Source organism: Globicephala melas, chromosome 16 (assembly GCF_963455315.2).
Source record: "Globicephala melas chromosome 16, mGloMel1.2, whole genome shotgun sequence".
Lineage (NCBI taxonomy): Eukaryota > Metazoa > Chordata > Mammalia > Artiodactyla > Delphinidae > Globicephala > Globicephala melas.
The window spans coordinates 17,220,813-17,233,991 of NC_083329.1; the positions used below are offsets into that span (position 1 = coordinate 17,220,813).

Genomic DNA, 13,179 nt, shown 5'->3' on the forward strand with positions numbered 1-13,179 from the left:
TTGATTGATTCTTATGCAATCAATCTCTAACGCAGCAAACATACTTTTAGCAAATTATTATACATGGATACATGATCAGAGAAGACTGTACTTATTTTCAAATAGCTGTCACTATAGCATCAATGAAAAACAAGATTCTCTTTTTAAAATTCCAATTAAGCTATTCTAGAGGCGATTCTCAACATTGCTCATTCATATTTCTAGCCACAGTTCCAAACTGAAGGTTATGCTAGATGATAGTCTTATTTGGTAGATTCTGAATGCAATAATTCCATGCTGCATATACCTAAGTCAAAAGCGACTCCAATTTTCAGAACAATGAAAACATTTCTCGCTCTCCTCCAAAATTACAGAACGTAGAATGTTACCTACATGCATTCATTTACTTTCACATACTCTCCCAAATATCTTCCATCAATCAAAGGTTAGTTTCACATATAAAACATTAACATTTGTTTGCTCGCACATGTGACTGCACATTATTCAGATATCCTTTAAATTAAAAAAATCTTTTTTAAGTATACATAAAGTCAGAATGTTTCCCCAGACTCTCTTAAAAAAGAAATGAAAACAAAGCAACAGAGGCAAAGCTAATACCAAGTGTGCTCCTGGTACTGCAGGCCACCATTCCCTCTACAGCAAGGAGGCTATCAAAATAGAAAATAAAATCAGTCTGTTCCTGCCATGGGGCCTTCCTCAGGCTATGAAAAAATACTTCATGTCTAACCCTAATTTTTTCCATAGCTTGAGGTAACCCCCCAAGCTCAAACCTTCTCTCTAATCTAAGTTACTCAGTGTGTGTCCCTGTCCAGACGAGAGTTAATATCAGTGCTCTGTCATTTCAAAAGGTTCTTGACACAGGGTACTAAGAGCAGAAGCTTGCATGCCTGGAACATGCCCGGTTGCAATGAGATGAAAAATATAGTTAAAAAAAAGTAAGAGAGAGAGAGGAAGATAAGTCCCTACCTGGCTCTTACCTTCTCAACATCCCTGTCAGAACCCTGGAGCTTTTCCCCAAGTTAGCATCTGTTTCCCGAAGCTAGGAGGAGAAAAGCAGCATTAAAACAGAACAAAAGGAAACTTCATGGAATTAGATTATTTTTAAAGTGCACTGGCAAACAATAATTTTCTTTCATGATGGAAAATCCAATTCATAAAAAAATGCTTAAATATTTTAAAGTACATTTTTGACACCTACATTATCTCTGAAAATTCTTAGATTTAGAAAATTACATATACTAGATAACCCCAGGAGCTTTAAATTGGATACTTGAACAGGATATAAAAGCAAATGTCTCACAGGCTGACAAAGTTTAATTTATTTCTGGTAATTAATTAATATTTCCACCCTATGAATGCACACAGTCCTAGAGATATAAATGGAAGCAAAATGAATTGAGGGAAGATGAGATCAATATTTTTAGCTTCTGCTCTGAAAGACCTGACATATCACAAAATCTTCCTCAGTGATCTTCTCCTTAGATATAGTGTTAAATAAAATATCTACCTGGGGGCATTCTGGGATGGAGGCATAAAGAGTCAGCTTATTCCTTCTCCATCCCACACTCCCCTCACCCCAACTCTATATCCCTCTTTCACCCTAGCCATTTTTACACATGCTTACACCAATGTAATTGTTACTGTCTATGCACATGTCCAAGACCTTATACTCATCTATTTTTATTTTTTTGTCTTTTCATTTACTGAATTTGTGAAAAGATTGTAGCACTTCTACTTACTCTTTCACGTGCTCTCTGTATCTTTTCTCTGTCATGACTGAGGTTTTCCAACATCTCCTGGCCAATTTGTTCTATGGACAAGAAAATTTGAGTTAGGAAAGATGACTTTGGGTGCAAATGAAAACAAAAACTTCAGAAGTACCAAAAGGCCAACAGGTGCAGAATTTACAGAATGATATGATCAATATAAAAAACAACAGATTATTATGACCCCGACACCCTCCTAAGCTAGGTCTTCCATAATCCACTTGAACTGCAATTTTATTCATTGGAAGAAAATATCTGTCCTAACTTTCTCACAAAATTGTTGTTATAGTCAAATGAGATAACCTAACTAAAAATGTTTTGAAAGCTATTGAGTACCACACAAATGCACATAATTGTATAGTACCCAAGAATCAATGCACTCAATGAATAATCACTGAGGCCCTACTCTGCGCCAGGGGTAGATGTTGGGGACATGGCCAGTAACCAAGATCAAGCCCTTCCACTCACGAACTCCCAAGCTAATAGAGATGATTTAGCAGTTAAAGTACAAATGTTACATTAGAGTTCATATTTCATGGCACATCAAAAAAAAGGACTGTATATTCCTTTCATGATAGAAAAATCCAAATAATAAGAATTGCTTAAATACAATAACATAAATTATATTTTTGACACCTATACAAACTGCAAATTCTTCCTAGGATAGTACATTCTTAGTATATTATCTCCTCTCAGATTGACATTAGTTTTTTATTACTAACTCCATATAATTTATCCTTAAGGTAAAATTGGATATGTGGTTCCCAGTAAAGGCATCATAAAAATGGAAGATGACACCAATAACAGAGAAGTATGAAACAACAAGAGTTGCATTTTTCTTTCTTTGCATAACAATTGCAATATTCAATTTTATCATACTATTAGGTATTACCATGACATTAAATTCCTTTAATCAATATAATATAGCAATTTTAGAGTGTCCTTGTCCCCGCGGTGAGCCACAGCCACCTCCCGCCTCTGCAGGAGACCCTCTAACACTAGCAGACAAGGAGGATATTTGCTCTAGCCTGGAGAAATCAGATAAGACTTCCTGGAGAAGTCTTACAGACCTGGGATTAGGTCTGTAAGAAGAGGTGAAATTCATATAAGCGGTGAGGAGGAAAGACTAAAACATTTCAGACCTGGAAGAAACCTCCATCCTCAGGGGCTTGGAGAAGGCTCTCTGGGAACCTGTGTGGAGGGGGTGGCCTGAGCAGATGATCTGAATCCCAATGTTGCTCTGAATTTGTGTTCAAGATTCGAGAAGACTAGGACTGCTAAGGGTCTTGGTGCTCCAGCTGGGTGTCAGGCCAGAGCCTCTTCAGGACATTGGTCCACCAGAGACCTCTTAGCCCCATGTAATATCAAATGGCGAAAGCTCTCCCAGAGATCTGTAGGTCAACGCTAAGACCCAGCTCCACTCAACGACCAGCAAGCTACAGTGCTGGACACCCTATGCCAAACAACTAGCAAGATAGGAACACAACCCCAGCCATTAGCAGAGAGGCTGCCTAAAATCATAATAAGGTCACAGACACCCCAAAACAACCACTGGATGTGGTCCTACCCACCAGAAAGACAAGATCCAGCCTCCTCCACCAGAACACAGGCACCAGTCCCCTCCATCAGGAAGCCTACACAACCCTCTGAACCAACCTTACCCACGGGAAGCAGACACCAAAAACAACAGGAAGCATGAACCTGCAGACTGCAAAACGGAGACCTCAAACATCATGAGTTAAGCAAAATGAGAAGACAGAGAAATACACAGCAGATGAAGGAGCAAGGTAAAAACCCACCAGACCAAACAAATGAAGAGGAAATAGGCAGTCTACCTGAAAAAGAATTCAGAGTAATGATAGTAAAGGTGATCCAAAAGCTTGGAAATAGAATGAAGAAAATACAAGAAATGTTTAACAAGGATCTAGAAGAACTAAAGAGCAAACAAACAATGAAGAACAACACAATAAAAGAAATTAAAATTTCTCTGGAAGGAATCAATAACAGAATAACTGAGGCAGAAGAAAGGATAAGTGACCTGGAAGATAAAATAGTGGAAATAATTACCGCAGAGCAGAATAAAGAAAAAAGAATGAAAAGAATTAAGGACAGTCTTGGAGACCTCTGGGACAACATTAAATGCACCAACATTCAAATTATAGGGGTCCCAGAAGAAGAAGAGGAAAAAAAAGGGACTGAGAAAATATTTGAAGAGATTACAGTTGAAAACTTCCCTAATATGGGAAAGGAAATAGTCAATCAAGTCCAGGAAGTGTAGAGAGTCCCATACAGGATAAATCCAAGGAGAAACATGCCAAGACACATATTAATCAAACTATCAAAAATTAAATACAAAGAAAAATATTAAAAGCAGCAAGGGAAAAGCAACAAATAACATACAAGGGAGTCTCCATAAGGTTATCAGCTGATTTTTCAGCAGAAATTCTGCAAGCCAGAAGGGTGTGGCAGGACATACTTAAAGTGATGAAAGGGAAAAATCTACAACCAAGATTACTCTACCTAACAAGGATCTCATTCAGATTCGACAGAGAAATTAAAACCTTTACAAGAAGCAAAAGGTAAGAGAATTCAGCACCACCAAACCAGCTCTACAACAAATGCAAAAGGAACTTCTCTAAGCAGGAAACATAAGAGAAGGAAAAGACCTACAATAATAAACCCAAAACAATTTAGAAAATGGTAAAAGGAACATACATATTGATAACTGTCTTAAATGTAAATGGATTAAATGCTCCAACCAAAAGACACAGACTGGCTGAATGGATAACAAAAATAAGACCCATATATATGCTGTCTACAAGAGACCCACTTCAGACCTAGGGACACATACAGACTGAAAGTGATGGGATGGAAAAAGATATTTCATGCAAATGGAAATCAAAAGAAAGCTGGAGTACCATTTCTCATATCAGACAAAATAGACTTTAAAATTAAGACTATTATAAGAGACAAGGACACTATATAATGATCAATCCAAGAAGAAGAAGATAAAACAACTGTAAATATTTATGCCCAACATAGGAACACCTCAATATATAAGGCAAATGCTAGCAGCCATAAAAGGGGAAATCAGGGCTTCCCTGGTGGCACAGTGGTTGAGAGTCCGCCTGCCAATGCAGGGGACGCAGGTTTGTGCCCCGGTCTGGGAAGATCCCACATGCCATGGAGCAACTAGGCCCGTGAGCCGTGGCCGCTGAGCCTGTGCGTCCGGAGCCTGTGCTCTGCAACGGGAGAGGCCACAACAGTGAGAGGCCCGCGTACCGCCAAAAAAAAAAAAAAAAGGGGAAATCAACAGTAACACAATCATAGTAGGGACTTTAACACTCCACTTTCACCAATGGACAGATCATCCAAAATGAAAATAAATAAGGAAACACAAGCTTTAAATGATGCATTAAACAAGATGGACTTAATTGATATTTATAGGACATTGCATTCAAAAACAATAGAATAAACTCTTTTCTCAAGTGCTCATGGAACATTCTCCAGGATAGATCATATCTTGGGTCATAAATCAAGCCTTGGTAAATTTAAGAAAATTGAAATCATATCAAGTACCTTTTCCGAACACAATGCTATAAGACTAGATATCAATCACAGGAATAAATCTGTAAAAAACACAAACACATGGAGGCTGAACAATATGCTACTAAATAACTGAGAGATAACTGAAGAAATCAAACAGGAAATCAAAAAATACCTAGAAACAAATGAAAATAAAAACATGATGGCCCAAAACCTATGGGATGCAGCAAAAGCAGTTCTAAGAGGGAAGTTCATAGCAATACAATCCTACCAGAAGAAACAAGAAACATCTCAAATAAACAACCTAACCTTACATCTAAAGCAATTAGAGAAAGAAGAACAAAAAACCCCCAAAGTTAGCAGAAGGAAAGAAATCATAAAGATCAGATCCAAAATAAATGAAAAAGAAATGAAGGAAACGATAGCAAAGATCAATAAAACTAGGGGCTTCCCTGGTGGCGCAGGGGTTGAGAGTCCGCCTGCCGATGCAGGGAACACGAGTTCATGCCCCGGTCCGGGAAGATCCCACATGCCACGGAATGGCTAGGCCTGTGAGCCATGGCCGCTGAGCCTGCGTGTCTGGAGCCTGTGCTCCACAACGGGAGAGGCCACAACAGTGAGAGGCCTGCGTACCACAAAAAAAAAAAAAAAAAAAAAAAAAAACAAAGAAACTAAAAGCTGGTTGTTCGAGAAGATAAACAAAATTGATAAACCATTAGCCAGACTCATCAAGAAAAAAAGGGAGAAGACTCAAATCAATAGAATTAGAAATGAAAAAGGGGAAGTAACAACTGACACTGCAGAAATACAAAGGATCATGAGAGATTACTACAAGCAACTATATGCCAATAAAATGGACAACCTGGAAGAAATGGACAAATTCTTAGAAATGCACAACCTTCCGAGACTGAACCAGGAAGAAATAGAAAATATGAACAGACCAATCACAAGCACTGAAATTAAAACTGTGATTAAAAATCTTCCAACAAACAAAACCCCAGGACCAGATGGCTTTGCAGGCAAATTCTATCAAACATTTAGAGAGGAGCTAACACCTATCTTTCTCAAACTCTTCCAAAATATAGCAGAGGGAAGAACACTCCCAAACTCATTCTACGAGGCCACCACCACCCTGATACCAAAACCAGACAAAGATGTCACAAAAAAAGAAAACTACTGGCCAATATCACTGATGAACATAGATGCAAAAATCCTCAACAAAACACTAGCAAAGAGAATCCAACAGCACACTAAAAGGATCATACACCATGATCAAGTTGGGTTTATCCTTGAGGAATGCAAGGATTCTTGAGGAATGCGAGGATTCTTCAATATACGCAAATCAATCAATGTGATACACCATATTAACAAATTGAAGGAGAAAAACCTTATGATCATCTCAGTAGATGCAGAGAAAGCTTTTGACAAAATTCAACACCAATTTATGATAAAAACCCTCCAGAAAGCAGGCAAACAGGGAACTTACCTCAACATAATAAAGGCCATATATGACAAACCCACAGCCAACATCGTTCTCAATGGTGAAAAACTGAAACCATATCCACTAAGATCAGGAACAAGACAAGGTTGCCCACTCTCACCACTATTATTCAACATAGTTTGGGAAGTTTTAACCACAGCAATCAGAGAAGAAAAATAAATAAAAGGAATCCAAATTGGAAAAGAAGAAGTAAAGCTGTCACTGTTTGCAGATGACATGATACTATACACAGAGAATCCTAAAGATGCTACCAGAAAATTACTAGAACTAATCAATGAATTTGGTAAAGTAGTAGGATACGAAATGAATGCACAGAAATCTCTTGCATTCCTATACACTAATGATGAAAAATCTGAAAGATAAATTAAGGAAACACTCCCATTTACCACTGCAACAAAAAGAATAAAATACCTAGGAATAAACCTACCTAAGGAGACAAAAAACCTGTATGCTGAAAATTATAAGACACTGATGAAAGAAATTAAAGACGATACAAACAGATGGGGAGATATACCATGTTCTTGGATTGGAAGAATCAACATTGTGAGAATGACTATACTACCCAAAGCAATCTACAGATTCAATGTAATCCCTATCAAACTACCAATGGCATTTTTCACAGAACTAGAACAAAAAATTTCACAAGTTGTATGGAAACACAAAAGACCCCGAATAGCCAAAGTAATCTTGAGAAAGCAAAACAGAGCTGGAGGAGTCAGGCTCCCTGACTTCAGACTATACTACAAACCTAGAGTAATCAAGAGAGTGTGGTACTGGCACAAAAACAGAAATATAGATCAATGGAACATGATAGAAAGCCCAGAGATAAACCCACGCACATATGGTCAGCTTATCTTTGATAAAGGAGGCAAGAATATACAATGGAGAAAAGACAGCCTCTTCAATAAGTGGTGCTGGGAAAACTGGACAGCTACATGTAAAACAATGAAATTAGAACACTCCCTAACACCATACACAAAAATAACCTCAAAATGGATTAAAGACCTAAATGTAAGACTGGACACTATAAAACTCTTAGAGGAAAACATAGGCAGAACATTCTATGACATAAATCACAGCAAGATCCTTTTTGACCCACCTCCAAGAGAAATGGAAATAAAAACAAAAATAAACAAATGGGACCTAATGAAACTTAAAAGCTTTTGCACAGGAAAGGAAATCTTAAACAAGATGAAAAGACAATCCTCAGAATGGGAGAAAATATTTGCAAATGAAGCAACTGACAGAGGATTTATCTCCAAAATTTATAAGCAGCTCATGCAGCTCAATATCAAAAAACAAACAACCCAATCCAAAAATGGGGAGAAGACCTAAATAGACATCTCTCCAAAGAAGATATACAGATTGCCAACAAACACATGAAAGGATGCTCAACATCACTAATCATTAGAGAAATGCAAATCAAAACTGCAGTGAGGTATCACCTCACACTGGTCATAACGGCCATTGTCAAAAAATCTACAAACAATAAATGCTGGAGAGGGTGTGGAGAAAAGGGAACCCTCTTGCACTGTTGGTGGGAATATAAATTGATAGAGCCCCTATGGAGAACAGTATGGAGGTTCCTTAAAAAACTAAAAATAGAACTACCATACAACCCAGCAATCCCACTACTGGGCATATACCCTGAGAAAACCATAATTCAAAAAGAGTCATGTACCACAATGTTCATTGCAGCTCTATTTACAATAGCCAGGACATGGAAGCAACCTAAGTGTCCATCGACAGATGAATGGATAAAGAAGATGTGGCACATATATACAATGGAATATTACTCAGCCATAAAAAGAAATGAAACTGAGATATTTGTAGTGAGGTGGATGGACCTAGAGACTATCATACAGAGTGAAGTAAGTCAGAAAGAGAAAAACAAATACCGTATGCTAACACATATATATGGAATCTAAAAAAAAAAAAAAAAAAAGGTTCTGAAGAACCTAAGGGCAGGACAGCAATAAAGATGCAGGCGTAGAAAATGGACTTGACGACATGGGGAGGGGGAAGGGTAAGCTGGGACGAAGTGAGAGAGTGACATAGACATATATACACTACCAAATATAAAATAGATAGCCAGTGGGAAGCAGCCGTATACCACAGGGAGATCAGCTCAGTGCTCTGTGTCCACCTAGAGGGGTGGGATAAGGAGGGTGGAAGGGCGACGCAAGAGGGCGGAGATATGGGGATATGTGTATATGTACAGCCGATTCACTTTGTTATACAGCAGAAACTAACACAGCACTGTAAAGCAATTATACTCCAATAAAGATGTTAAACAATAAAACAAAAAAATCCCATAACATAGCAATTTTAATTCACTTTTAACTTAAAAATCTCTAATATCTATGAACACCATCAACACTGTAATTAGTTCAGCAAAATCCTCTTTATATAATATCTTCTATCAAGATTGAGAGTATATATATATATCTATCTCAAAGAAATAGGAAATAGGTTATTACTATGGTGTCTTGTCACCAGCATAATGTTTCCAGTAAGTATTCATGGAAGGAATAAAGCAATGAGAGAATAAAAGAAAGTGAAAAATGGAGTGTATGAAAGGTTTGTGGTGTATTCCTGCTTTCAAAGCATATCATGTGTGGCAATGGAGAAGGCAACCCTGGAATGCAGGCAACATAGCCACATTTCTATCAGGTTCACTGGAGTATATAAAAACTCTTCTGAATGGATCTACAGTCTGTTACTGAAGGAATCAGTGGAACAAGACGTAAAGAGCTCAGGCCTTTTCAGGAGTTGTAAGTCACTCCCTCAGTCTCTTTGCCTCCTGGAAAATATCTTAGCATCCAAAGTACTAACCCCATCTGGCAAAAGAAGAGATATTGGCAAGAGTGCATATATGTCCTGGTCTTAACAGGCAAATACCATGCATTTGTTGGCAACAGAATTCTTTTTTAATTACTTATTTGCTACTTTCCATTTTAACGCTCCACTAAAGAAAATTCCAGGCCAAACATATTAGAAATGTTTACACTTGTAGAATGAAAAAAGTTACGTACAGTTTTTTCATTATGTGTTCTCCTACCCCAATCAAAACAAAACAAGGTAACAAATTAAGAGGGGATTATTTTATGATCATTGTCAATAACCTGCATTGCATGCATGATTTCAAAATTTTTCTATTATGTAAAAATAATCATAAATTCTAAATTTTGATTGCTTTAATAATGCCCAGTTAAATAAAATAGTACAAATATCATTGAAAAAAAAAAAGAGGGGATTATTTTAAAAATAGACTATTTTTGGACAGAATAGACATTTAGGGATTATTTCATTAAAAAAATTAACATTGTTAGATTTATTTTTCTTGAACAGCTAAGGTGTAAGCACTCACCAACAACACCAATAAAGAAAGAATATAAGATCACAGGCATATACCGATGCAGATGTGATATACTGAGTTTAGAGCTTTCAGTTCTTCAAACTTCCATAATACCTTTAGAGTGGGAAGAGCCATACTGCCTTTACTGAAATAACTTGAGAAATCATAAATTTTATAAACATTGTACTTGTTGACTGTGAGGATGTTTTTGAGATTAAGAAACAATGGGAAGCATAAAAGAACATAAAAACTGATGCTATATGCTGGAATTCTACATGTCACAGCATGATAAATGAATTCCTGGAAAGAAAAGTTTCTTTCTGCATTTCTTCTATCCTTTTCACAGGGGTCTTGGGAATCAGCATGAAAGTACGGCATTCAAGCTTATAAAGTGAGCTTTTGTTTTCACAATTACCCAGAATGAATCATCATATCCTTGATCTAAGGCCCCTTTTACTGGGTCACAAACTGCAAATGGGTTTCCTCTCCTTTTCAATATATTTTACAGGGGGTGGCGGATAATACAATAGGTATTCAACACTTTGCTGCCCCATAAAGTTATGGAGAAGAACCAGGGAACTACAAATCTAGCAAAATACTTCCTGAAGGACTGGACTGGCATCACAAAAGGTAAGACTTATTTTGAGGAGCTTCTACCAGTAAATCATTTCTCTCCATTCATAAAATAATAATGCCACCTGAATAATCATAAGACTGATGTGAATGAACTTAATTAAAAAAAATTATTGTATTTGTATTTTGGAGATGAACAGACTAAAATATTTTCTATCAGAAGGCAGAACTGATGAAAGTTCACATCATGTTATAATATAAACATGGCTGAAAGGAGGGAGCCTCAAATATAATTCATCAGAAAATGTTCTATTTGATAAATACAAAATATTAAAAAAGATTTTAGCCATTATGCTATAAAGCTATAAAGCAGAAAAGAATAATCATTCCTTTGCACACTTATATTTAACTTTCTTTTTACAAACTTTATTAAGGATGTGATTTCCAGCAAATTATTTAAAAAGTGAAGACATCTAGTCAAGTCTTCTTTAAAGAACTAAAAGAAGGTAAGATGATTTTCTGGCACTCAAAAACTTCTTAGAAATTTTAGCAACAGGTAAAAGGCATTCACAACTATCCAGCTATTCTTTGTATATGGGGACTTCTGTGAAGTGTGGAGGGAACAGAAATACTTAATAGAGGTATTTTTGAAGCACGTGTTTTCATACATATATTGCAGGACACCAACCAGACAGATGCAAAACACCAAGTGATACTTCCTAACAATTTGGAGTACTGAATTTTGGACGTGGCTCAAGAAATTCTGGCTACTGAGTCTAATAAAAGTAAAAAGTTATTGCTTTGGGAGAGCAAAGTAGCTCACATATAGCTTTCTCAGGAGGGAGCTGCTCAGTGTGACTGGATCAGCCATTCTTTGGCATTTAGCACACCTTCCTGGGCACTGACTCTGGCATCATGCCCTGAGTGGGTAGGTTATCCTCAGTATTGATGTTACTGAGATATGAAGAGCTTTTTGAATTCCCGATCCATGGATAGGTGGGGAAATGGAAAAGACAGTTCTTTTACCATCTTTCATTATTTCATAATTCAAGCATGTAAAGAACTTCTGCTTCCAATTCAGATGGAGAAAGATACAAATGACCACACTTATAGCAATAAGAAAAACCCAGACAAAATAATTACCATTCTTTTCTGGGAGATATCTAGTATATACAAAGAAGCTCTGATGGATTCTAGAGAGAAACAAGCATTTCATTTGTGAGCAAAGAGCTGTGGCAACATTCATACCTACGACCTGGTCTGAGTACAGGCCTCCCATTGAGAGACTTTTCAGGGATAAGGAGAAATCAGTCAAACATCGTGTGAAAAATATAGGCTTACAGACAGCATGGGATCTGGATGAGCTCTAAACACAAAAGCAAATGGCTTGGTTTGATAATTCTCCTCCGATCTCCAAATTTGCCATAGAAGAGGCAGCGGAGAAGGGGCTGGTTAGTAAAGAGAAACCTCATATTCCTACATATTCTTGTGGTGCTTGCATTCTGAGGCCCTGCTAGAGTTAAGTCCCAACATGAACCAAGAATCCAGAAAACTGGAGATGGACCCACTGTCAGATCAAATACTGATAAGATTTTTTTTAAAAGGCAGCATAGACACAGGTTGGGGTACACTAACCTCAGATGAATCCAATCTAATTAGAGATTCAGCTCAGCACCAGCTCAACTTAATTTTGGGAAGAATCTGATCAGTCCATTAATCAAATACAAAATAGAATAAAATGCTTCCAAAGGAAATAAATTCAAAATGTTTATATTTCAGATTCTACTGTTTTTGTCTTTACACTATGTCAAGAATACTATTATAAGACATGCAAAAAAGCAGGGGAAAAAAGAGAATGATGAAGTAAAAACATGGTTTATGAATGTAGACCAACAAATGACTTAGTCATTAAGGTTAACAGATAAAGAGTTTTAAAATAACTATTATAAGTATGCTAAAGAATTTAAATGAAAAGGTAAATATAACGGTGAAGAGATGGGTTTTCAGGAAAGAAGTGGAAACTCTAAAAGGGAACTGAATGAAACTCTAGAATGGAAAAATACAGCATCTGAAATCAATTCACTGGATGGACCAAAGAGAATATCCTTCACTATACAAGAAGGATCACTGAACTTGAAGACAGGTTAATAGAAATTATTCAATCTGAAGGAGGGAAAGAAGTTTTTTGTGGGGGAGGGGGAAGAACATAGCAACAATAATCTGTGAGATAACAACTAGTTGTCTTACATACGTGCAATTAGATTCCCAGAAAAGGGAGTCTCAGGGACAAACAATGGAATGGAACAAATATTTGAAGAAATAACAGCAAAGATTTTTCAAATTTTATTTTAAAGAAAAGTCATCCCACAGATCAAAGAAGTTCAACAAGCTCTGAGCAAGATAAATACAAAGAAAACCTCACCAAGTACATTATA

At 36.9% G+C, this 13,179-nt stretch overlaps 1 protein-coding gene across 5 annotated transcripts in view; it reads right to left on the reverse strand.

The window, feature by feature from the left end:
• Positions 1–13,179, reverse strand: part of VTI1A (vesicle transport through interaction with t-SNAREs 1A) — a 374,916-nt gene that overhangs the window by 171,812 nt on the left and 189,925 nt on the right. For 3 of the 5 annotated variants that reach the window (XM_030842451.3, XM_030842450.3, XM_060286183.2), the window contains 2 exons: positions 1,740–1,810; positions 978–1,039 (listed from right to left, as the gene is read on the reverse strand). In XM_030842451.3, coding sequence (XP_030698311.1) covers positions 978–1,039; positions 1,740–1,810 — 133 coding nt within the window. Of the gene's footprint in view, positions 1–966; positions 1,040–1,739; positions 1,811–13,179 lie in introns of all 5 variants that reach the window. The other 2 variants (XM_030842459.3, XM_030842458.3) reach the window with 1 other exon arrangement.